At 36.7% G+C, this 26,171-nt stretch overlaps 1 protein-coding gene across 1 annotated transcript in view; it reads right to left on the bottom strand.

Moving 5' to 3' along the window:
- TINAG (tubulointerstitial nephritis antigen) overlaps positions 1-22,689 on the bottom strand; it is a 77,729-nt gene extending 55,040 nt beyond the window's left edge. The window contains exons 1-4 of the mRNA XM_006090706.3: positions 22,192-22,689; positions 15,042-15,105; positions 14,245-14,334; positions 6,406-6,520 (exon numbers count right to left, since the gene is read on the bottom strand). Of these exons, the coding sequence (XP_006090768.1) occupies positions 6,406-6,520; positions 14,245-14,334; positions 15,042-15,105; positions 22,192-22,546 (624 nt within the window). The 5' untranslated portion in view covers positions 22,547-22,689. The remainder of the gene's footprint in view (positions 1-6,405; positions 6,521-14,244; positions 14,335-15,041; positions 15,106-22,191) is intronic.
- Positions 22,690-26,171: the final 3,482 nt, after the last annotated feature.

The following is a 26,171-nucleotide window of genomic DNA, read 5'->3' as shown; positions in this document are numbered from 1 at the left end:
GGGAGGCCAGAGAGTAGGCCCCTGTAATATCAACACAAAAAATAAGCTCTGGAGTCTACTTTTTAATAGCTCCAAATATTTGTTGCTAGAGAGGGAAAATATAATTTTCACCCTTTTTTAAAATGTATCTTGTGGTGACCAATTCAGCCCTTGGTGTTGCTCATGTCATGTTCAATTATACCACAGTGTTTGCATCAGACTGTGACTAATATAGAAAAGTAAATCTGAAAACTCAGAAACTGATTTGAGAGATAAGACATTCATTCTGCCACATGTTCAGCTAAATAACAAGTGAGGCTGGATATATATTTTGTAAAATTTACTGAAGGATTTGGGATTCCATTCTGAGAAGGAAGGAAAGAAAGGGAAGACAGAAATTTGAGAAGACATAAGTAATCCTTTGATGCTCTTTGAATTATGACAAGAACTGACATCCTACTGTGTCTCTCACCCTTTGCCTACACAGGTGAGATGATTCTGAGATGAGCTGACAGAAATACATACTCTAAGAGGCTCTACCATGACATCTGGTCATGCCTTTGAACTGCAGCATTATGGGCAACTACTGTACTTTATAAAACTATTATAAAAGCTTTATGTCATTTGCCTTATGTATGTGGGAACTAAACATCAATTTTATTCAATATTTGTGTTCAATATTATATAAAAAATGTAACAGTATAACTGTGTTTTCTCACTTTTCTTTCAATGTTCTAGTTTCTACACAGGCTTTTGTTTACTTAGGTGACAAACATTATTAGAATCAAGTGGAAGATGTTTGTTCAGGCAGGGTTATTCCTAATCAAATTAAAATTTCAATATCCAATGAAGGGTGAAAACTAAACTTGGTAATAATTTACTTTGACTTTTTCCAAAGGTGCTTCTTATCCCTCAGTTTTTGCTGTCATTGAAATGTATTTGAGAAAGGTAAAAACATATTTTCCTGTTAAAACTAAAGACTAGAGAAATAAATACAGTCAATCAAATACGACATGCTATCTAGATAATGATAACGTATTCAGCTTATTGAATAAATTTTTATTTCTAACTTCAATGCTCAATGGCTTCAAAAGTTATTATATAATACATAAAATATGATTTTACTTTAACTTCCAATAAACTATTTAAAAATATATTATTTTTCCTTTGTTAGTAATGTCAACTAACACACACTAAAGTCCTTTATATTGAGTGAGGGAGAAAAGATATACCAGTAAGCTATATGATTTTAGAACATTTTTACATAGATCAACCTCATACCATATAATATAATACAGCTACAGGTTTTAATAGTATCCAGATAGCTTCTTAATATTTTAATAGTGTCAAAATCACTTATCTGTAATAGGTTTGTTAATTTTTATTGTTCTCCCTGGGGAATCAGCAATAATAAAACTATTTTAAAAGTTTTTTTAACAGCCAAGTATAAAAACAAACCCATAATTTCCCCATTTGTGTTGGAAAATAGTATTTTTCATTCAAATATTCATAATATTTATAATAGAATATAACACAGTGAAGCTTTTTTAAGTTATTTCCCAAATTCAAAAGCACTTGAGCCCTGGCTGGTGTGGCTCAGTTGGTTGGGCATCATCCCATGCACCAAAAGGTTGCTAGTTCAATTCCCAGTAGGGGGCATACAGGAGGCAGCTGATGGATGTTTTACTCTCATATCAATGCTTCTCTCTCTCTCTCTCTCTCTCGCCTTTCCCCTCTGTCTCTCTCCCTCCCCCCCGTCTCTCTCTCCCTTCCTGTCTCTAAAATTTAATAATTAAAAAAGCACTTGAATATTGTCTGCAAAAACAAACACAGATTGACTAGATTTTCTTTAATATGATTTGATTTGATTTGATTTGGAGGCATAGAACTTCAGGTTTACCAGAAATATGTATACTCCATCAGGGCCAATAAATCCAGAACTACACCTTTCTTTATGATATAAAATGTTCCAAATGATGAAACTGTGGATCATTTAGTTCTTAGAGAATTGACCTATTTCAGAACCCTGTATTCTTCTCAGGTTAATCCAAGAGAGAAAGAACTATTTATATATTATATAATAATATTTCCTTAGTGCTTTACTATTAAGTACTGTGCTGAGCACTTCTCATTCAGTGTTTCATGGAATTCTTACTATCATAAGAGTTAGAAACTACTGCTATCACCATTTCACAGAGGAGGAAACTGAGGCTTAAGTGGAGGAGCCAGACTGAGACCCAAGCACATTGGCTGTACAGTATATGGAATGGTGCCATACGGGTATACGCACTGGCCTATGCCTGCCTATTAACCTACTTCAATTATGATATGTCTGCTGGCTCAAGAAGATGTCCATCAATGCCAGTTTTGCATATAGCTATAATAATTAGTTGACTCCATTCTTTTCTTTCTGAAACACAGAGAGTATCCTATTTTATATGAATACACTTCTGCTCCCTTGAGCATTCTGATTTCAATATTTTAGTTTAAATGAGCGTTTCCTAAAGTGTGTGCTATGGAACCTAAACCTTGGGGAATATTAACAATTATTATGAACAAACCAAACAAACAGAAAAAGAAAAAGGTTCCCTGATCTCATGAATTTAGGAAACACTAGGTAAAAAAATGTTGGAATAAGGGTTCTCAGTGTGTTCAACATACTAATGAATAGTGTGAATCTTCAGAAGAAAGATATAGTGGTGAACCTGCTTTGCACCATAAGGAGACAAAAGGCTCAGTGAGCAGAATTTCAAGTTCTTGTGGGGAGCTATCCTTCTTCTGAAGGCCTGCTCCCAGTCAATCCCTATGTGAGTCTATTCATTCAACAATCAAAGTTTCAATGGACTGGCATAGAATGCTGATTCGTTCCATTGTTCTTAACATTCATAGTGTAGACAATGTCAAACAGAGCTGCACAATCAAGCCATGACTTTGAACAATCCCAAGATAACGCTTTTAGGAAAAATTTAAGCAGGAATTGATCAGCCAGGATTTGTTGACCTGACATGAGACATAATCCTAAAGTGGGTGAAGGGATCCTCTGTACACAGCAAGAAGCTATGTGGTCTAAGTCGGGTCCCTCTAGGGCAGTGGTTCTCAACCTTCCTAATGCCGCGACCCTTTAATACAGTTCCTCATGTTGTGGTGACCCCCAACCATAAAATTATTTTCATTGCTACTTCATAACTCTAATTTTGTTACTGTTATGAATCATAATGTAAATATCTGATATGCAGGATGTATTTTCATTGTTACAAATTGAACATAATTAAAGCATAGTGATTAATCACAAAAACAATATGTAATTATATATGTGTTTTCCGATCACAAAAACAATATGTAATTATATATGTGTGTTCTGATGGTCTTAGGCAACCCACAGGTTGAGAACTGCTGCTCTAGGGCTTTTTTCTTTCCCTTTTTCTACTTTCTTTCATCCACTCTGCTTCCATCCAGAGAAAACAGGAAGTCTATGTTGCCTTTTATCTGCCCTCATTTAGGAACACCACCCAGGAAAGGCTTCCCCAAATCCTTAAATTACCTGTTTCCGATCCACTACAATCAATATATTTCTATTCCTCATTAGTGCTAATCACACTCTACAAAAATTCATTTCAGTTCAACTAATTCCTGCAGATTAAACAGACTTTCCATATGTATATGATTGTGGGACTCTTTGTGCACCTATTGGTATTCCTCTTACTCATCCTCAGCAAACACATTCTGGGAATAGTGACATAAGCCAAGGAATGAATCCAGGAAACCAGGCAGGAAACAGAAGAGCTTTCACAGGAACCAGGGCTGACTCATGGCTTATCTTTCCCACCCGGCATAAAAAGAGAATTATATGAAACACAACTTGCATCTATGTAATATGGTCAAGGAAAGGGAGATGTTTTAGGGTGAGGATGCAAAGGAGTTTCTTGGCAAAATCATTACCACTGTTATCAACCGCTTACCCTAACTATACATATAGACCATCTTATGTTGAAAGTGGTATAAAAATTTGGAGAAAAGTTGGGAGTGGAGGGGAATTATCCAAAACCATACAAAAAAATAATTCAATTTACTTGGAGGCAATTTGATATATTGAGGATATTTTCCATTCAGTCACCAAGCTAAGAATTAACCAATTTTTTTTAGCTCTTCCTGTAGTTACCAGTGTTCTTCAGTTCATATTAACCTCATGTTCTTCCTAGGAGTTGTTATTATATTTCTAATCATCTTATATCTGACCAGATATTAGGACACTGCCAACCCTTAAAACTTTTGAAAAGCCCTCAGTCTTCAAACTACTGTGCCCTAGAAATGAAAAGCTACTTCCTTACCTTACATCATAAGCGGGTAATGGAAATCTTACAGACCATTCAAAGTTTCCTTATTGCTTTCCTGGAATTACTAGGCCACTGTATTACATTAATTCATAGCACTAGGTAAGTTACATTCTCCCAAACTACTAATCATTAAGGTTTTGCATTTAAATATCACCACAGTTATATGCATAACCCAGGGACACAGACAACAGTGTGGTGAAGGCCTGGTGGGGGCGTAGGGTGTGGGGTAGAGGGAGTCAACAATAAAGATAAATTAAAAAATGTATGTATCACCACAGTGACTTTTATGCAAACAAATCTCTGTAGCTAATAATGATTTAGAGTTAAATTTCTTTTTCTATGCTATGGTGAGAGGCAACTTAGGAAAGAAATGTACCTCATTTTCTCTAGAATATAAATATTCCAAGTTGCAAAAATTAACACTTAAAAAGGAAATATTAGAAATAATACAGAGAAATGTATATAGATACCCAGTGTGTGGCTGCCTGGGGACCTCAATAAAAGCAGGGGAAAGAGCAATCCTTATAAAGATAGAAATTTATTATTTTCCTAAATGATTCTGCTTCTTTTTTTTCCAGATGAGGATAAAAATGAAAAGAAATAAAAGAGCCGGGGGTGGGGGGCATGTGGGGGGAGAACACCTCTTATAATCCATGACACTGTTAGGTCACTAAAATTAATGAATCTGAGACACATCTCTAAAGATTTGATACCTTACCAATTACAGGATAAAGTTAGTGCTGGATCAAAGATTAAAAGGCTTTTTGCTATTTTGAACTTCAATGGACCAAAGCTTACAGATTCTACTGGAACTCTACGGACAATTTTGAGGGCAGACCTTTTAAGATGCCTTGGTTCTGTAATTTAAGTAACTTTTCGGTGGCTTTTCACTTCTCTCAATCTCAGTGCAACTTAACCGCTCTCGATCTCAGTACCCACTACATCAAGCTGAGGGTAATTATAGTACCCACTAAATCTGTGAAAGTGCTTATAAGAGTGCTTAACACACAACTATTCAATAAATGGCAGCTATTACTATCTTTTCTGATACTAGTTATAATTTAGAAGGCCCTGCTAGTGGAATTTGAATTGAAATAACAACTCAGGGGATTACATCTCTCAAAAGCAAAGCACATTAAATGTTTAATGAGAAACCTGTGGATTTACAATTGATCCCACAGCAAACAGCAGTCTCTGAGATGCTGAGAGTTTCCAGGCAACCAGGGCCTGGTACCTTTACTGCTGAGTGAGGAGGCTGCAGTCCAGCAGCCTGGGAGCCCAGCACTGTCCTGGGCAGTTGTCCAGGGGCATTGACAACATTGAGATGGCCTTTAATACAATCAACATCTCAGCTGCAAAGTGTATGTGCCTGAAAGACATCCCATATCTCAGGGTGGTAAAACTATAGCTCTGGGAGTTAGAAATCTGTGACAATTATAGAGGTGGAAGCATATTTATGCAAGGTACCCATTATTAGATGATAACACCTCTTAAAGATGTAAGGGAAGATCAATACAATAGTACAAAACATAAGAGTGTTAGGAAAAGCAGAAATCTCAAGAAGTTTGCCAGGCATCAGGCAAAATTTGAAGATGTGTTTTCAAGGGAAATGTTGAGGATTTTTGAGGCTAAACCTTTATTAATCATCATAGCATACATGTCTGCTGTTATTGGCACTTATTTATCATCATGTGATAATGGGTAGTTCAAGAGACAAATCCACAAAATAACTATGTTTGTTTTTAAAAAGGAAATAAGGACAACTAATGCCTTTCTTAAGCACTGGGTCACTGAACAGCCAATAATCAGAAACATGACTTTCTGTGAAATCATTAGCAATGCAAATGAATGCACAGTTGCTCTTGAAGATAGGAGACTATATCTAATTGATATTAGTAAACTTTAAATGAGATTTTGAGGAATGTAACAACCATTCCATTTTGGGAAAGGTTTTTTGTTTTTATGACCAAATTATAACTGAAAGGTCAGAACTCACTATTTTTATTATTTAAAATAGCTTTAAATGCACATGCAAATGCACCTGCACACACACACAGACACACACACACACTCCAAGAGAGTAAACACTTACTGTCACTTCATTCATGCTCAGGAGCTTGGGGCTGGGTGGGAAGGTGCCAAGACGATATTTGAAACCTTCTTCTAAAGTCATTCCCCAGAATTGACTATAGTTCTGGGCTGTCCATCTGCCTTACAAATGAAAGAGAATAATATGTACAGGTTATACAATAACACTTTTATAATTGCATGTTCATTTATATTTCAGAAATTATACAAATGCAAAGCTCACAAAATTGCAACTATGATTGCAAGCTAGATTTATTTTTATATAAGTGATGCAATATTGCTTACTCCAGTAGTGAAGTATTTGCTACACCCTTCCTAAATTAGGCATATTTCAATATGAGAAACCTAAGGCTATAATAATATAGACTAAATTTAAGAATATAAAATATTTATGAACTGTATAGGGATTAAGTGGTAATAAGGCCAATATGTGCAGTTTTGAAAAAATGTCTTTAAGTGTATTTTAAATAGAAGTTTGAATGTGTAAAAAATATAGATTAAATGCAGCAATCTATTTTATTTATAATTTAGACTTGAAAAGAAGTTGAACACATAAAAAGTAGTACCCAAAAAAATTGAGAAAATAGGTATTCTTTAAAAGATTACATCAATGCTAGTTTTATTGAAATATTTTATTTAAATATTAACATACTCTATCATGTTGAGTTAGTGTTAAGTGCTCAATATTAGTTACTATTAGTAATTAATATTTATAATATAAATTCAATTGGTGTGAAATTAAATAACAAGAAAAGTGAATCTCTTTCTAGAGACATATTCGGTGCCCTTACATAGAAAAAGAAGCTTTGTTTTTAAGTTCTAATATTGATATTTGAAGACAACAAAAATTCCTGAATGTTAGGAGATGAAAAATGAGAGAGATTAAAGTAATTTAATCATTGCTTGTTTGAATAATCTGAAAATTGAGGGCAATATATTTTCAGCACTTAAATCTAAACTTTTTCTGTTGTGTTTATTACCAAATTGTTTATAATGTGATAGGCTATTATGAATGATTGAAGATAAAACTCAATTTTCAATAATATGCTTAGCAAGTTAATGCTTTTCTTTTATAAGATCTGCTAGTTCATAAAACCTTAAACAACTTTAAACCATAATTGTGAAGTGCAGTCTCCATCACCCTAGGAATTTCAATAAGAAACCCTCTGACTGTATTAGGTATTGCAGCATTATTTAAGAGACTAACAGAACAAGCCTTAGGCAAAATCACAACATCAGTAAAGTATGTTTTTGGTGCCCTACCCTAGTAGTTTCTATACATTCAGAGACATTGTGGGCCATTTATTTAATCCCTAGGTTTAGTGAGCAGGGGTCAGTATTTTAAAAAATAAAATAGAACAAAGGAGAAATAATAGGAAGTATTAGAATTTACTGCACACAATGAGTCTACCGGTTAAGTACTGTTTATAAACATCTAGGTGTGTGTGCATGTGTGTGTGTGTGTGTGTGTGTGTGTGTGTGTGTGTGTGTGTGTATGTATGTACTAGGTCACTGAGTTAAATGTATGTTTTGATGTGACTTAAGCTCAAAAAATATGTGAAACACGACTGTCCTATACGATCCTCTTTTGACCTTGACTCCTCCATTCCTTCTCATTCACTTTAGCATTTACTGAGCATTCTTAATTTATCTATCGGATTCCCCCGTAAACACTGGCGATATTAAAATAAGTAAATGCATGTACCCTTAAGGAGTGCATACCTAAAAAGACAACAAAGACAGAAATGATTTCAGTATTTGTCATTCTAATAGCAGTAGGTGAAAGTGTGACCAGAGTAGAGGATTCATGACATAGCTCAGCCTGAAGGAGTAGGTACAGTTTTTTTAAAATATATTTTATTGATTTTTTACAGAGAGGAAGGGAGAGAGATAGAGAGTTAGAAACATCGATGAGAGAGAAACATCGATCAGCCGCCTCCTGCACATCTCCCACTGGGGATGTGCCCGCAACCCAGGTACATGGCCTTGACCGGAATCGAACCTGGGACCCCTCAGTCCGCAGGCCGACGCTCTATCCACTGAGCCAAACCGGTTTTGGCTAGGTACCGTTTTTTACAGGAAGTGAATCTATTGCTCAGTCTGCAAGGCTGCGAATAAGTTTGGTGGCCGGATGGGAAAGAAGAGAGCATTTATTCTGATAGAAGCAACTCCGGAACACAGCATGTGGGTTTGAAATTGGGTGGGACATTTATGGAACAGCAGATAAATTAAATACTTAAATTATGAGAGGGACTAGGGAGATAGAGGCTGAAAAAAGTATAAAAGGTGATGCAGTAAAGAAGCATTTGGCTCATATGGTTATTTGTACTAAGGAGTATAATTCTATTTTATAAGCAATGGAGTGTCATTGAGGATTTTTAGAACGTGAGCAGCAAACATTTGTTTTAGAAGGATAACCATGAAAGTATCAGGGATTGGTTGGTGTTTGGTCAGCCTAAAACTAGGGTCATTTCAAACTAGGTTTCATAAACAAATGCACTAGAATATAGCAAAGGAATAGAGAAAATAAATATTAATAGATATGTGGGAATTATAAGAGTCTGGTGACTGAGAGGGAAGAGGAAAGAAGAATCAAACTAACATCACATTTTCTGGGTTGATTAACAAGGTACAGGAGGATCCCAATAATCAAGGAGAGACCAAAGAGGCTAATCTTTTAAATTTGGGGTAAGCTGGTTTTGAAAAAAAAAGGTGAAAAATCAAGGCCAACTTATCCAACAGACTAGACCAGTGATGGCTAACCTTTTGAGCTCGGCGTGTCAGCATTTTGAAAAACCGTAACTTAACTCTGGTGCCATGTCACATATAGAAATTTTTTGATATTTGCAACCATAGTAAAACAAAGACTTATATTTTTGATATTTATTTTATATATTTAAATGCCATTTAACAAATAAAAATCAACCAAAAAAATGAGTTCGCGTGTCACCTCTGACACGTGTGTCATAGGTTCGCCATCACTGGACTAGACTTTGAATTCATAAAAAGCTCAAGTTTAGAGACCTGATAAATTTAACATGGCCACAAAATTTTTGCAGCTCTTTCCATTAAGAGGTGGAGTCTATTTTCCCAACCTTTGAATGTGGGCTGGTTTAGTGCTTGCTTTGTCCACTAGAAAGCAGAATTGATTCTCTTCAAAATTCAAGCTTACGACTCAAAAGAGACCCTTGGCTTCTCCCACTCATGTCTTAGTAGAAGACTGTCATTAAGCGAAAAAGCTAAAGCTACCTGGCTGTAGACATGTGGGTCCGCCACCAACCACTACCCACCCCCAGATGGAGGAGTGAGGCCATCTTAGCCAGTTCAGTCTCAGATGAGGTCCCAGATGTCTGTAGATATATGAGTAGACCCAGGAGAGACCAGCAAAGAGCCTCAGCTAAGTCCACCCAAATTGCTGATGTGGACCAATGAAAAGCTTGTGGTTTTCAGCTGCTAAATTCTGGAGGGATTTTGTTTGTTTGTTTGTTTGTTTGTTTTTGTGTGTGTATGTATGTGTGTGTGTGTGTAGCATCAGGCAACTGGAACAGTTATCAATATCCATTTGTTCCACTAATATGCTAATTATTACTTGTGCCACTAAACTGGCACTTATATACTGCCCTATCACTAGAAATCCTTCTGCAAAATATGACATGTTGACTCCTCAGCTAGCTTGTAAATTCTTTAAGACAGAAATAATTTATTTGTATCCTTAGCAGTGCCACAAAAGAAATATATGTCAATATTAATTGATTGCATTAAAAATAATATAGGGAATACATAAGCACTGAAGTAGGTTATGTAGAATGAATAAAGACTTGGATCCAATATACTACTATGATGCAAGAAATAAATATTTTAAGGAAAAGATTGTGTATATTTGTATGTAAAGCATTTAATAAATTATGAATGATATATAATGCAATTTTTTTTTAAACCTAGAGTACATGCCCTTGACCAGAATCGAACCTGGGACCCTTCAGTCCGCAGGCCGACGCTCTATCCACTGAGACAAACCAGTCAGGGCTACAATGCAATTTTCACACTTGAAATAATTTGGACATAAGGAACAGAAAATTAGAACTTTCCTTTATATTCAGAGACTTCTTTCCCCCTGCCTCCCGATTCCCCCCAGTAATTAGTTTTACTCCTTTTCTTCATAGTTTGTTGTTGTTTTTTTAATTGTTTAAAGTATAGATATGTCTCCTATTTCCCCAATTGATGACCCCTCCTGCCCCCGGGGCAAGCCCCCACCCCTCCAGTGTCCGTGTTCATTGGATATGCTTATATGCATGCATATAAGTCCTTTTGTTTGATCTCTTATCCCCTTCCTCCTCCCCAACCTTCTCTCTGAGGTAGGATGGTCTGTTCAGTGTTACCTTGTCTCTGGATCTATTTTTGTTTATCAGTTTATGTTGTTCATTATCTCCCACATATGACTGAGCTCATGTGATATTTATCTTTCTCTGACTTGCTTATTTCACTTAGCATAATGCTCTCCAGGCCCATCCATGCTGTTGCAAATGGTAAAAGTTCTTACTTTTTTATAGCAGCATAGTATTCCATTGTGTAGATGTACCACAGTTTTTTAATCCACTCATCAGCTGATGGGCACTTAGGCTGTTTCCAAATCATAGCTATTATAAATTGTGCTGCTATGAACATAGTGGTGCATATATCCTTTCTGATTGGTGTTTCTGGTTTCTTGGGATATATTCCTCAAAGTGGGATCACTGGCTCAAATGGGAGTTCCATTTTTAGTTTTTTGAGGAATCTCCATACTGTTCTCCACAGTGGCTGCATCAGACTGCATTCCCACCAGCAGTGCATGAGGGTTTCTTTGTCTCCGCATCCTCTCCAGCACTTGTAGTTTATTGATTTGTTGATGACAGCCATTCTGACAGGTGTGAGATGGTACCTCATTGTTGTTTTGATTTGCATCTCTCAGATTAGTGATTTTGAGCATGTTTTCATAAGTCTCTCAGCCTTCTGTATGTCCTCTTTCGAAAAGTGTCTATTTAGGTCCTTTGCCCATTTTTTGATTGGATTGTTTATCTTCCTTTTGTTAAGTTGTATGAGTTCCCTGTACATTTTGGAGATTAAACCCTTATCTGAGATAGCATTGGCAAATATGTTCTCCCATGCAGTGGGCTTTCATGCTGTTTTGTTGATGGTTTTTTTTGCTGTGCAGAAGCTTTTTATTTTGATGTAGTCTCATTTGTTTATTTTCTCCTTAGTTTCCATTGCCCTAGGAGCTGTATTGGTAAAGATATTGCTATAACAAATGCCTGCTATTTTGGTGCCTATGTAGTCTTCTAAGATTTTTATGGTTTCACATGTTATATTTAAGTCCTTTAACCATTTTTAGTTTATTTTTAAGTATAGTGTAAGTTGGTGATCTAGTTTCATTTTTTGCACATATCTGACCAATTTTCCAGCACAGTTTATTGAAGGGACTGTCTTGACTCCATTGTATACTCTTGGGTTGATTTCTGGGTTCTGTTCTGTTCCATTGTCAATATGTCTGTTCTTGTGCCAGTACCAGGCAGTTTTGAGGACAGTGGCTTTGTAATATAGCTTGATATCTGGTATTGTGATCCCTCCAACTTTGTTCTTTTCTCAGGATTGCTGCGGCTATTCAAGGTCTTTTTTTATATAAGGTAAATTTTTGGATAGTTTGTTCTAGGTCTGTGAAATATGCCTTTGGTATTTTAATGGGGATTGCATTGAATCTACAAAGCTTTGGGTAGTATGGACATTTTAATGATATTGAGTCTACCAATCCATGAACACAGTATATTCTTCCATTTGTTTATGTCTTCCTCTATCTCTTTTTTCAATGTCCTGTAGTTTTCCAAGTATTTTGTCTTTTGCTTAACTTCCCTTCCCATCTTTGGTCGGTATATATTTCCTTTTGCTCTAATCACTTCATTTTTTATTCTTTTAAAGTCATCTATGTTTACTACTAAAAGGCAAAATCCATGTCACTTAAACAGTCCTAGAGTACTCTGTTAATAAACAAATGATGAAAAGAAAATTGTTCCTTCTAAAGAAGGCAGCGTTCCCAACACCATCTGTACTGCTGTGTGTACTTTCTGCATTGCGTGAGACTGCAGTTTCTCATGGGTCTATTGAAAGATGGGGTGCTAATTATGCTTCTTGGAAGTGTGTGCTTGTAGGCTAAGCATATGAGTCCTTTTAGAAACCCGATTCAGATCATGTTTCATGATGGGACATACTCTTATGTTCTTTTAATGATTGAATGTAATTCAGCCACAGAAAATTATGAGTCTTCCCTAGAAATATTTAAAATATATTACCACCAAAAGTATTGATTAAACACAGGCACACACACACACATACACAGAGGAACTGAGAATGATTTAAGATTATTAATGTCAACAAATGTGACTTTCTATAGTTCATGTCTTTCAAGAAAATATTTTGGATACATTGAAATAACATTCCTATTGTGCTGACAAACAAGTCTTGCACGTGGAAGAAAATGATATTGCTAATTTTAAAAAATACATTTCAGGGTTACTTCACTTTCAAGGTTGCTTGATAATAAATCATCTTATGTGAAATCTTTTCCAAAACATCTAAAACGTTATCAGGGGAATAGAAAGATTTGATCAGTGGCAGTGGAGAAATCCTGAGACAGACACCAACCAGCCTATCCCTCTTCCTTTCAGTTCAATAGAGAAAGCCTATGTTAGCACCTACTTCTTAATTTCCTCTTTGTAAGTGGAGAAGCCACCTAATTTATTAATCTTTTGAAGAGCATCAGTTATTTCCTATGTTTAAGTGTCAGTCAGCCCTATCTTTCATTTTAGTAAAAAGGCTCAATCTATCTTTTGACTCAACTGTAAGTGAAATTAACTAGATATCAGCCATGTCAGTGAAATTGTCTATTTGGATTGATTATTTGGAGATCATCAAGATATAACCCTGGCCCGTGTGGTTTAGTGGAAAAAACCCCCACACAAAGTGTTCTCAGGTTCAATTCCTGGTCAAAGGCATGTACCTGGGTTGCATGTTTGATCCCCAGGCCCGGTTAGGGATCGTGCAGAAGGCAATCAATAGATGTGTCTCTCACACATTGATTTTTTTCTCTCTCCCTTTCCCCCTCTCCTCCTCTCTTCTCCCTCCACTCTCTAAAAGCAATGGAAAAAAAAATATCCTTGGGTGAGGATTAAAAACAAAAAAGATATAATGCTGCCTTCATAAGGCTAGACTTCCCAGGAGAGCTGAGCATGTGATAGATGGGACAGGGCAGCAGCCTAGAGAAAGATGATATCATGAATAAATTATGCCTACTTCCTGATTTTGCGTGAATACTTATCCAAACTAAAGCTCTCCCTACACTCCTCGCTCATACCCTGACACTGTTCCTTTCTACACAATTTAAAACCATGCTCTGCCGAAACCGGTTTGGCTCAGTTCATAAGGCTAGACTTCCCAGTCAAGGGTCCCAGGTTCAATTGGGACAGGGCAGCAGCCTAGGGAAAGATGATATCATGAATAAATTATGCCTACTTCCTGATTTTGCCTGAATACTTATCCAAACTAAAGCTCTCCCTTCGCTCCTTGCTCATACCCTGACACTGCTCCTTTCTACACAATTTAAAACCATGCTCTATACTTCTTTTTTGTGCATTTTTATTTTTAATTACTTAATATTCACCTCTGTGCATCCCAATTTTACATGCCTTTCTACCTCTCTTCCCATTTATTTCTCATGAAATGACTATTTTTAGAAGTAAATAATAGGAAATACATTGTCTGCAACCTGAAAGGTAACTGGGAGTGCCAAAAGCCTATAAAGCAAGATTTCACTCACCCATAGTCTCCATGATTGACATGTTCAATTAATTCTGGTTCAATGAGGCATACATGCTGGGAACATTTCCATTGCTGTCCTGAACATGTGCTGCAAAGATATAAAAATTACAAAGGTGGTCTGACCTTAATGGAATCTGTTTATAAAATTAGTAAGCAGAGTTGTCCATTCTTAAGGCATAAAACATATTTTGATTAGTTAGTCATATGCCTATTTGAATTTTGCAAATATATATATGTATGTATATACATATGTATGTATATATATATATATATTTATATATATATATATATATATATATATGTCATATGCATTAGCTACCACTCAATATGTTCTCATTTTCTATTCCAGGCAATTGGTAAATAAAGTGACCACACAGTCACTGAAGTTTAAAAACACAAATCCAATTAGACAGTAGATTCAATATATTTATAATTGGAAGCTTTCTACAGGATAATCCTGTCAAGGAAACCTGTTTTTATATACAGTTACTGTGTTCAAAGAAGCACAGTTTATGCATAGTATATCAGAATGTTTATAATTAAGAAGTATATGTAATGCAGGCCTGCTGTATTATGAAGGCCCACTGTCATGTACATCAAATTCAAGCAATACAAAATGTATTAATGATAACATTCATTAAAATTAAATATGCTTATACAAACTATGGTAGATATGTGGTATCTTATTACTTATGATTCTTTCTAGATAGAATGTATGCTTTGTTTCACATATGTTCCTTTTATTTGAAGAAAACGCACAGTAGAATTAAGTTCAGTGCCACTTAAATCCATTACCAGGAGTTGCAGTTTTCTTTAATTACTGATCCTTCTTCATAATGTTGACCATCTCTGAGGCAACCTGTCAATATAATGTAAACAAATGAAAATTCTAAATTGAGCAATAAGGTGCCTCCACACAACAAGTAATCTACAATTGTGTTTAGTTTTTCAATTATGCAAAAATATGTGGTGCCAACCTGATGGAAATTCACATCTGGTTTGTGTCAAGTTTTATGTATCAAATTCTTCTGGGCTTACTCCAGGAGGTTTTATCTTTACACAGCATATTATATTCCAACAGAGGGGATTTGTGAAGCTTGAAAACTAGATTATCAAGGAACTAATCACTAACCACACTAAAAAAAAAAATACAAAAATAACCTTGTGTCTTAATAGGTAAGCAATAAAAATGCTTAAATAAACTTATGTCATTTCTTATTTTTAAAGATCTAAGTTTCATTTGAATATGACTAATTACATGTGACTAGAGTAAGGAGCTCAATGTCTTGGACAAAATGTAAAACTATTCAATTGAATTCACCTGAGCCAAAAAATTTTTTTTTCTTTAGGATTTAGATCAGGAGAAAAATTCATGAAACCAATAAGAGTGCTGCTATTTATGTTTCAAATCCAATTTTTTTCAACTATTCACTAGTTGTTAGCTAGTTTACTAGAATATATAAACTACTCAAAAGAGATCAATGGTGAAATATAATCATATAAAAACCACCAGTAAGATATTATGAAAATAGTACCCTGGTTATATATTAAATCCCTTTTGAGAAAATCCCATATAATAAAAGCCTAATATGCAAATTGACTGAACGGAGAAATGACCAGTGGAACGACCGGTCGCTATGATGTGCACTGACCACCAGGGGCAGACACTTAACGCAGGAGCTGCCCCCAGCCCGCAGGCCCCAGGACAGCCAAGGCAGGTGCCAGCAGGGGCCCCCCTGTTGCCCCACCAGTCACCTTGCAGAGGGAGGCAACTGGCGGCAGCAAGGCGATCAGGGGGCAGGGCCAGCGAGTGGGTGGCACCAGGCTGGCCAAGGCGGGTGCCAGAGGGGGCCCCCCGATCGCCCCACTGGTTGCCCCACAGATCAGCCCTGATCGCCGGCCAGGCCTAGGGACCTTACCTGTGCATGAATTTTGTGCACCGGGCCTCTAGTAATTTACAAATTTAAAATTCATGCTTTTTTAGCAAAGCAGCAAAATCAACTACTTCGTCACATGAAAACTTTTTTGACAGAAACATGTAATTAATAGATCACATCAATGGCCCCTAATTAAACAAAATAAATTTTAACTTTTTAGTCATTCAATCTTAGGGGAAAATACATGTTTAGAAAACATTTTAAGGTCTAGTGTAACTACCAACCACAATATCACCAAAGCCACTTATGGAATTAATTATCTCCTATTTTTTTTTTCAAAAAATTGTTTTGTAGGAAACATTATACAACTGCCCCTTGTCAGCATATATTGTGTTTTCACAGCCCAATATTTTGCTTAAGGAATGAATCTAAAATCTCTATGTAAAGACATCTATTCACTTCTTTCTCATGGATTTTTAACATTGCATAATATAGGGAAAGGGAAGGAAATCACTTCTGTCCTGGTTTCTTGATATAGCAAAGAAGAGGAGAAATATTCAAGTTTAAATCAAATTCAAAGTTTTAATTGTTACCCACGATCACACACTTTTAATACATGAATGTACACTATGTTTGTAACTTAAAAGGATCCTAAAACTTTCTATTATCTAGGAGCAACAGAAAATTCATGCAGTGATTCACATTAATTCAAAGCCAAGGGAAGTACTTCTCTGATAAGTTTTATAGGGTGAGAGGGTGGTTAAATTAAAGCTGATCTTTAACCATCCCCCAGGAATCTTGCTTGTCTCTCATACCAGTTACGTAGAAAAAGGGAACAGAACTCATAAAGTCCTAAGGGGAAAAGACTGCCCCTTCTCTGACCTGTACTCCATCAATTTAGAATAAAGCCAAATTTTTACAGTGACTTCTAAGACCCTACCCAAAATGGCTCTGCCCTTGCGCTAGCTGGGGTTGGGTTCCCAGAAATGGAAGGATTTGCATGATAGTAGAATGGAGAGAAGTAAAGGGGCATAATTTGGAGGTAAAGCAAATGGGACATGGGTTGAGTTTGGGGAATGATGAAAAAGAGGAATCAAGGATGTTCCACTAGGATTTTGGCTTCAGCAAGACAGGGACAGTGAAGCTGTTACTGAAGTAAGGAACAGGCTTGTGGCAAGAAATCAAGAATTCTGCTTTGCCGGTTTTAGGTTTGAATTAAATCAAAGTTAGACATCCTATTGGAGAATGTCGAGTAGTTCATGAAAATGCAGAGTACAGTCAAGACTGAAGCATGAGATACAACAACATACATATTTTAAAAGCCTTAAGATTAAATAAGAGCCCATTTGAAAGATTGTATATAGGTAAGAGAAAGAGGTCCAGAACCGATTAAACACTCCAGCCAACAAATATTTAGAAAAGGAAACTGGGAAGGAGTGGCCTATCAGGAGGTAGCAAATTCAGGAGGGCGTTGAAACTTGGAAAGTAAGAGAAGAAAGTATTTCATACAAGCATAAGTGGTCAACTGTGTAGCATAGTGTGAGGAGGTCAAGAAAATGATACTAGACATCTGAATATTGCATTTAGTAATCTGAAAGGGGTCAATAACCTTGCCAAGAGAGGTTTCATTGAAGTAGCAGGAAATGAAATCTTGTAGGAAAGGCTTGATAAGAGACTTAGAAGTCAGGAAGCAAAATGTTTTGTTTGTTGTTGTTGTTGTTGTTTCATTTATTTTGCCATTAAAGGAAAAAGGAAATGGGAGAGTAGCTGATTAAGGAAATGGAATGAAAGGGTTTTTGTTTTTTTACAAAGTTGGGAGATACAAAGACATATTTTTTTAATATATTTTATTGATTTTTTTACAGAGAGGAAGAGAGAAGGATAGAGAGTTAGAAACATCGATGAGAGAGAAACATTGATCAGCACCCTCCTGCACACTCCCTACTGGGGATGTGCCTGCAACCAAGGTACATGCCCTTGACCGGAATCGAACCTGGGACCCTTCAGTCCGCAGGCTGACACTCTATCCACTGAGCCATATTTTAGGGCAAGACATATTTTTTAAGTTGATAGTTGATCAGGATGGAAGGGGGAAAACAATGCTTTATTAGAGAGAGGCGGACAGAAGGGAGAGATATAGAGAAGGGGGGGAGGGAGGGAGAGAGAGGATTGCAAGGGTGAAGATCTTGAAAACACTAGAGTATGGGATTCAGAGGTCAAGAGGAGAAATCAACTCAAGATGAGCAGTAACCCAGATGGAAGTATGTTGGAAATTATGATGATGGAAAGATAAGACAATGCCTGGTGGCATTATTTTCACAGTGAAATATGTATGAAACACCACATAGTGAGTTAATTGAATTGGTTACACATATAGCATCTTGACACACACAAAAATAATGACTACTGAAATTAAGGGAGTTTTGCAACTTTAACAGCCACTAATATACAACATTTAGAGAGTGAGACAGTTGGTCTATTAATGTGAGAAAAGATGATAATAAGATGTCTGTAATTTATTTTAAAATACTTCATCATAATGTGTTATAATGTCTGCGCAGGTCTAAACTTCATATTAGGGAAGGCAGTTACTGCTCTAATCAGGATTCCACACCCCAGCAGTGGTCATTCTGAAAGCCCGATTCCAGGGCAGCTGCTACAAGTGCCTCCATTAACCATCTTTTGATGAATACTAGAGCGTCAGTATAATGAATGTCAGAAATGGGCTTTCATTGGTAAAACTAGTGGCTCGTTAATCAGCATAATGGATATAAATAATCAGCTCTTACTGGTTAAATTAATAGCATTCAATGTATGTAGATTACATAAAATATATTAAAGTTACATTCTACTCTTATACCACATAATTTATATGTATCTCATAAGGTCAAAAGCCTGTACTCTTGGACCTGGTTCCCTAGAATTGATCTCTAAAAGGTTGTTTCCAGCTACTGGTAGGAGGATTTCTCATTCCCTGACACCCATTGTAAGGGTAACAGAGTCCTACCTCTGTAATATTATCACATGTCCAGCCAATTTTCACACAAGGTAGATGTCAGAACATCTTAAAGGACAGCAACTCATGTAGCTTACAGAGGTTGTATCAATTGATTTATGTCTTCTTACCAACATATATTTTTGTGCCCTAGCCAGTTAGTCTCAGTGTTAGAGTGTCATTGGTGGTTGGTCAGGGTGAGTGCAGGAGGCAACCAATCCATGTCTATCTCTCACATCAATGTTTCTCTCTCTCTCTCTCTCTCTCTCTCTCTCTCTCTCTCTCTCTCTCACTCTTCCTTCCACTCTCTCTAAAAATCCATGGGGAAAAATATTCTCCAATGAGCATTAACAACAAAAAAACATATATTTTTGTAAATATCAGTATGTATGACAGCATTTCATCTGTGACTTTTCTTCATTGTAATGTGGTTAAGGAGATTGTGAAGGAGTAAATAACCCTCATCCAATTCAAATGTGTCAGTGACTTACACACGTTTTTTTACCAACGTGAACATGAGTTGGGAGTAATCAAATTAGCTTCGGTCTGTTCACAACAGATGGTATACTAGACTCTTTCCTGAAGACCTGCTACACCAAAAGATTCTGTCTGCAAAATCCACTCTGGTTCTATTCCAAACTCTATCACTTGTTTTCTGTAGTTGACATTTGAAATCCTCCAATTACTAGAAGTTACCATCAGAGATGAGGAAAAAAACACAGAAGGAAGATATTTATGGATATGCCCTACTTCCAGGTTATACAAAATCGATGTGATTTTTTAAAAAAATTCTCAAGACAATGTAGATAGTTTTAAGTCACTGGTTTAAAAAGAACTCCTGGGATAGATATGGTACAAAGAACTAGACAATGCCATTTTACTAGACAACTGAAAAACAATATTTAATAGATCAGCAAATTAACAGCACATCTCAGAGGGAAGTGACTGTATACATGCAAAATAATATAAATAATGTACCATTGTCTTTTCATTTTAGTTAATTTAGCACATTTTTTTAATATTGTGTAGGAGTATTTTCTTTCAACCAGTTGCTTCCATAAGCAAGATAAAACAAAAGAAAAAAATTACCTTCATGAGAGCAATTATAGTCTAATGTGAACTTTTTGCTTCTAAATAAAGTGATTAATTGCTTCCCTCCATAATGAATGCAATAAAAACTATACCTACATAAATTCTACCTAAAACATGATCTTAAATTAAAGTCTTAGCAAAATTCTAGCTCTCAAGCAAAAATGAACATTGAAGAAGTTGCAATTACTTTTCTAAAGAGTCTCTATGTCCCAAATAAGAAAAGCTCAAAAGTACTGCAGCAAATATATATAATATTTACGAACAGCACCCATGAAGCCAACCCTATTCCTACTTAACATCTTTCCCTGAGTTCTCTCAGAACAGAATACATTCTTAAATCCTTAATATGACCTATAAATGCTGTCATAATCTGACCTCAACTCACCTCTCTAACCCCATTTCATGTCACTCTCAACCCTTCAATAATCATTACTTCCCAGAAATTATGGTCTCCTTTCAGCTCCTGAACAAAGCTCTTCAGTCTCAGATCTGAAACAGCCCTCCCTCAGATCTTCGGGTCAGATCCCTTCTCCTCACTCCTCGAGTCTCAACTTAAATGTCTTCCTTTGTTGCCCCCTCCCACAGGCTAAATGTACATATAATTTTATATATTATATTCTGATATACTTTCTCACAGCACTCTAACTGTTTCCTTCAGAGACATTATCACCATTTGCAATTGGGCAGTGACTTTGTTAAATAGTTTATACACACACACCCCAACTTGACTGATACCTCAACGAGAATAAGATCTTGCCTTTTCTCTTCCCCATTGTTGCCCCAGAACTAAGCGCCATTGCTGGCACAGTGGAGGCATTCAATGAATAATTGTTGATGTATAACTAAGTCCCCTATTCCTAGTAGAGTATCTGCCACTTTTTAGGGTTAAATAAATGTTTGCTGAACTGTTTGCTGATAAAGGCAAAGGCTTGGGATAAACGACAATTCTGTGGAAATTTTAACATAATGCAGATGTTTTTTAAGGAGTATTTCCTCAATTTTTAGAAACAATATGATATGGAGAGTGAAGCCCACAGCATCTTGATTTTAAAGGATACCAAATTCTAGTTTATACTACATTTTCTTCTAACTAATTTCTGGCCACCATAACCATTCATAGTAATAGGACAGAACTCTGATTAAACCTGCATTCCTGCTGAGATCTGACAAGATGAGTGACAGAGAAAGAGCACCTCATATATGTCTCACAGTAGAGTTTTTTGTGTTTTGTTGCAAACTTTGAATATATTGGTTGTTCAAAATCTATAGGCATTCTCTTATAATTAGATCAATAGAATAAATACCATCATTCTCATTATGAATTATTTATATTTATCCATTCAATCTTAGACTTTTACAATTACCCTATATGAAGCCCTCATTTGTTTTTAATAGTTTAAAAGTCTCAGATTGACAAAACAAAACAAAAATATACATGAAAAATCTACTTGGTATTAAGCAGGGTGGGTGGCTAACTTTATTTTGCTTTTGTACTGGTTTTAATGGCATTGAAATACCACAGATTCTAATGGTAGGAGGTCCATTAATCCCATAAAATAGTAAGTAAAATAGTACATGAATCTGCAGATGATTATGTGACTCTCATGAGATTCTCTAAGAGGTTACCTTCAAGAAATCTTGAGAATCCTGTTGAAAATACATTTTACAGAGAAAGAAAAAAGAGTTTGTAATAACTCTTATATAAGTTGAATGTATGTTCAAACAGGATTCAGACCAGCATTCATGACCAGCACACCAGAACTTTCTTGAAGGTGTTAGTATGGTTCATATACCCCACATATAAACCAAAACATTTTAACAATCCGAAGAAATTTATTCTGGTGATCACAATATTCATTTCTATTTTATCTTAAAGAAGGAAAGAAGGGAGGGAAGGAAGGCGGGAGGAGAAGAGAAAGAGACAGTTTGACAGATCTTGTTACGAACTAGTAGAATGCTTAAACATATTACCAAAGCCTACCTTCTGGATACCAAGGCTTTGTGTGAGGAGGCCATTCTTTCTCTTCATGGCAAAATGACTTGTAATCAGGACAGCAATCAGAAGTGTCCCTTTCACAGAATTTATCACAGTAACACAGTGCATTCGCCTCATAGAACTGAGTGACACAGTCGTCATCTCTGTCTTCACAACAACCAAAACTTCTACAGTACTGCCCTTTGAAAATGGCTCTTTTGAATCGAGTACCTTCCAAAACGGTGTGATTCCTTGTGAAATCTGCTCCTGGGTCCACTTGTCTTTGAGATACGTACTGTTTCTCCATCCAAATTTCTGTAAGAAGAGAAGAGAAGATTAAGATCCTATACCCGGTCCACATTCTCCACAGGTCAGGTATGGCTCCCACTTTCTGTTATATCCAGTATATAACTTCTTGGGGTTTCTCCTTGGAGCCTGAATTCTAATAAAGACAACTCAGCCTGAGTCCTGATACTGATCCTTCACTTGAACTGAGTATACTTCTTGTAGTTAAACATTAATCAAGAATTTAAATGTTTACCCAAGATAATGTGTTAGAAACAGACCATTGTAATTCCTCTAAAGTTAAAAATTTATATTTCATATCATGTAAAAAATGTTCATCACCAAAAAAATAAATACATAGATGAAATATTGACTATTGCTTGTTTTCCAAAAAAGCTAAATTCCTAAATCAAAGACATCTCTAGAATATGCATGGCCCAAATTATGGCTGCAATAACCACTGTCAAGGTGTAGAAAATTTCAAGTCAAAAACACAATTATTCATTTTACCTACTTGCATTGCAATGAAAATTCAGGCTCTCATGAGGTTGCCCGCTAGGATCTGTCATATCAATAATAGTTGCTCTAAATCATGCCCAGTCACACACTGGTTTGATTTCCCATCTGTGCTCCATTTACCTACCAGAAACATTTTGATTTCAAGGCTTAGTGGAGCCTAATTCAGCTAGAAATTCCCTGAGGGTGACAGTTCTCTCCACCGGAGTCCCTACTTGGCATCAATATGGGAACCTGCAGTATCTGGAAGGCAGTTATAGTTACGGAAAGTCAGTACTCTGTGCTAAGGAGCTGCAGGGGGAGGGAATTGTGAAGAAAACTCAAAGGTCAAGATGTCCTTAGTGCTTCTGTAGAGCTGCACATGTACAGTGGGTTTTGCTACTCTGCATTTATTCATTAACTACAATAACTCCCTTTGGATTGGGGATAAGTAACCAGCAGACGATGATTCAGCAAGAGTGGTTGGATGGTCTAGTGGAAAGGGCTTGTCTTGACAATCAGAAAACTTGGACTCTGGTCCCCGAGCCACTGTTTAATTGGCTTTATGACTTGGGATTCACAATTTGCTTCCCTGTCCTCAGTTATTTTCCTATAAAACCAGGGTTTTCCCCTTCAAGGCTAATTCATAATTCCAACCCTTCAAACTTGTTCCCTGACTTTGTTTCATAAATTATTGCACTCACACTTTTATCTTAATTGCTGTACTTTCTTCTGGCACTTTCCTTTTTTATCTTTTTTTTTGTTGTTTTAATTTTACATCATCTTGGTGTCACTTTCCATAGTCACCCTGTCTCTCCAAAAGCTGCTGCCTCCACTTCCTTGTCATGCACTGGGAATCACTAAACTACAGCAAAGTGCTGTTTACATTCCCACCTACATTCGCCAATGACCTCTCAACACCCAGTTCCCATAAGCATGTGTCCATCTTTATCACACATGGATCTTGTGCAGCACTTAGCCTGCATAACAACTGGTTAAGAACCGGAGCCTAAATTAGACTAATGGAGTTCAAATCCTCATTTTACCACTGGAAAGTGGCTCAGTCACTCTAGGCCTCAATTTTCTCATCTACAAAATTTGGAGAATAACATTTATTACCACATCAGGTGAATGAAGTTAAAATGAAATAATTTACACAGCACTCAGAGCATATTCCGCATACTAGATAACTGTTAGTTATCATTAGCAAGTACACTGTCCACCTAGAAACGTTTTCCTCCTTTGCCTTCTATGCTTTCATTCATTCCTGATTCTCTTCCCTTTCTTGATAAGGCTCCCAAATATCTGTTTATTCTTGGACCCTTTTTCTTCCCATCTCAATGGTCATTTAAAATATGTTTTCACCAACATTCTCAGTTCGTTCCCTCCCTACTCCTCACACCTCATCTTCCCTCAAATTTACCTAGCACTGAATCAACCTAAAAGCTATGGGTCACAAGACCTTATACAAAGTGGACCTCCAACTTTGTTATCTCCCTGACCTTAATTTAAACCACTTTAGCCCTTACCCATATTGCCACTAGTCTTCTTTCCATTCCTCAACATGTCAGGCACACGCCTGTCTTAAGACCTTTGCGCTTGCTGTGCCCTATGCCTAGAACACGCATCCCAGATGTCCACATGGTTCAATATCTCACTTTTTCAAGTGTTATTTTAAACTACACTTTCTCAGAGAGGTCGTGCCTATATTCTCTGTCTACAATGACACCCCTCTCCAGCTCTAGCACTCCCTATCCCCATTCTCTGTGCTTATGACTAATATACTATAACTAGAGGCCCAATGCACGAAATTCGTGCAAGGGCCCTGGCCCCAACCCCCACCCACCGCCACCGAGGCCAAGAGCCTCTGCTGCCTCTGCTGTGGCCCCTGCCTGCTGAGGCTTTGTCCGGAAGGAAGGATGTCTGGTCTAATTAGCATATCACCCTTTTATTATTATAGATTTTATTCATTGATCTTATTTATTTTTTTCCTCCAGAATGTAAGATCTACAAATCATAGAATTATGTCTATTTAAAGTTTGTCTGTTTTGTTTCTGCAGCACGCAGAACCTGAGGCATATTTGTCATTCAGTACACATTAATCCAATCAATGGATGAATTTGCAGTTTTCACTTCCTGCCCCGGTATTATATCTACTGAGTACTGTTGATGACCCACCAGCCCACAGCATTGGTGCCACCACACATTTTTGGATTTTTATCTCAGTTAAGTTCTTAAATGCTACTTGTCTCCCATTTTCCTTATAACTGTTACAGACTTTGCTTTCCTAACTTACTAGAGATCATCACTTTCTAGGGATGACCTTCTCTCAGAGGTTACCAAGAAAACAAAGAAGCCATAAACCTATCTATATTTGCAGCCATCCTTCTAGGCTCAGAAGATGAGGTGTCATCCTGCTTTTAAGCAATTCTTCCACTTAGGATTTTTAGTCTGTGACCACTTATGCTATTCTTTTGCTTGTCTCTTGGTTCTTATTCATCTTCAAACTCTTTCATGCAAGTCCTTTAGTCTGATAGTAGGATTATAGCAGCACCATTGTCACCCTGCCCATATTCCCACCATCCTTACTATTTTAGAACAAAGCTAGCTAAAATTCCAACTTTATGAGCGATTGAGCAGAGTCCAGTTCTCGCCCCACCCCACTACATAACAAACCGGAAGTGCTAAAGAATTAACACCCTCCCTGTAGGCCAGAAGCAGCCTTTATAAGATGCCTGGAGGAAGAGGTGTATAAGTACCCCCACTCTTCAGACCCTGAGATGAGTTATCTCTGATATCCTCACATAGGTAGCCCTCATTCTGAGGTAAGAGTAGGAGTTCCATAAGGCAGAGGAATTGCTAGTGGTGCCCTAATTTATTTGTTTACAGCCCACAGTTAAATACTGCAATTTATCATTGTCTGCTAAGTGTTATCTACTGATTACAATATCCCACTTTAACTAATATCTCTTCTCTAAATTGACAAAAGCTTTAAAATACTCCTGCGAAGGAACTTCACATTGAAAGTGACATATTGACACAAGTATTTCTACTAATGTATTCCTTTAGACCAGTGCTTTTCAACAGCGGAGATTTTTGCATCCCAGGAGAAGTTTAGCAATGTCTGGAGATAGTTTTTACTGTGCTAACTACAGAGGTTCCATGAGCTTCTGGTACATAGAGGTTAGGGATGCTGCTAAACATCT

The sequence above is a fragment of the Myotis lucifugus genome, unplaced genomic scaffold, assembly GCF_000147115.1.
Source record: "Myotis lucifugus unplaced genomic scaffold, Myoluc2.0 scaffold_80, whole genome shotgun sequence".
Taxonomy (NCBI): Eukaryota; Metazoa; Chordata; class Mammalia; order Chiroptera; family Vespertilionidae; genus Myotis; species Myotis lucifugus.
The sequence above is the reverse complement of the archived record's forward strand: the minus strand, read 5'-3'. Positions and strand labels throughout refer to the sequence as shown.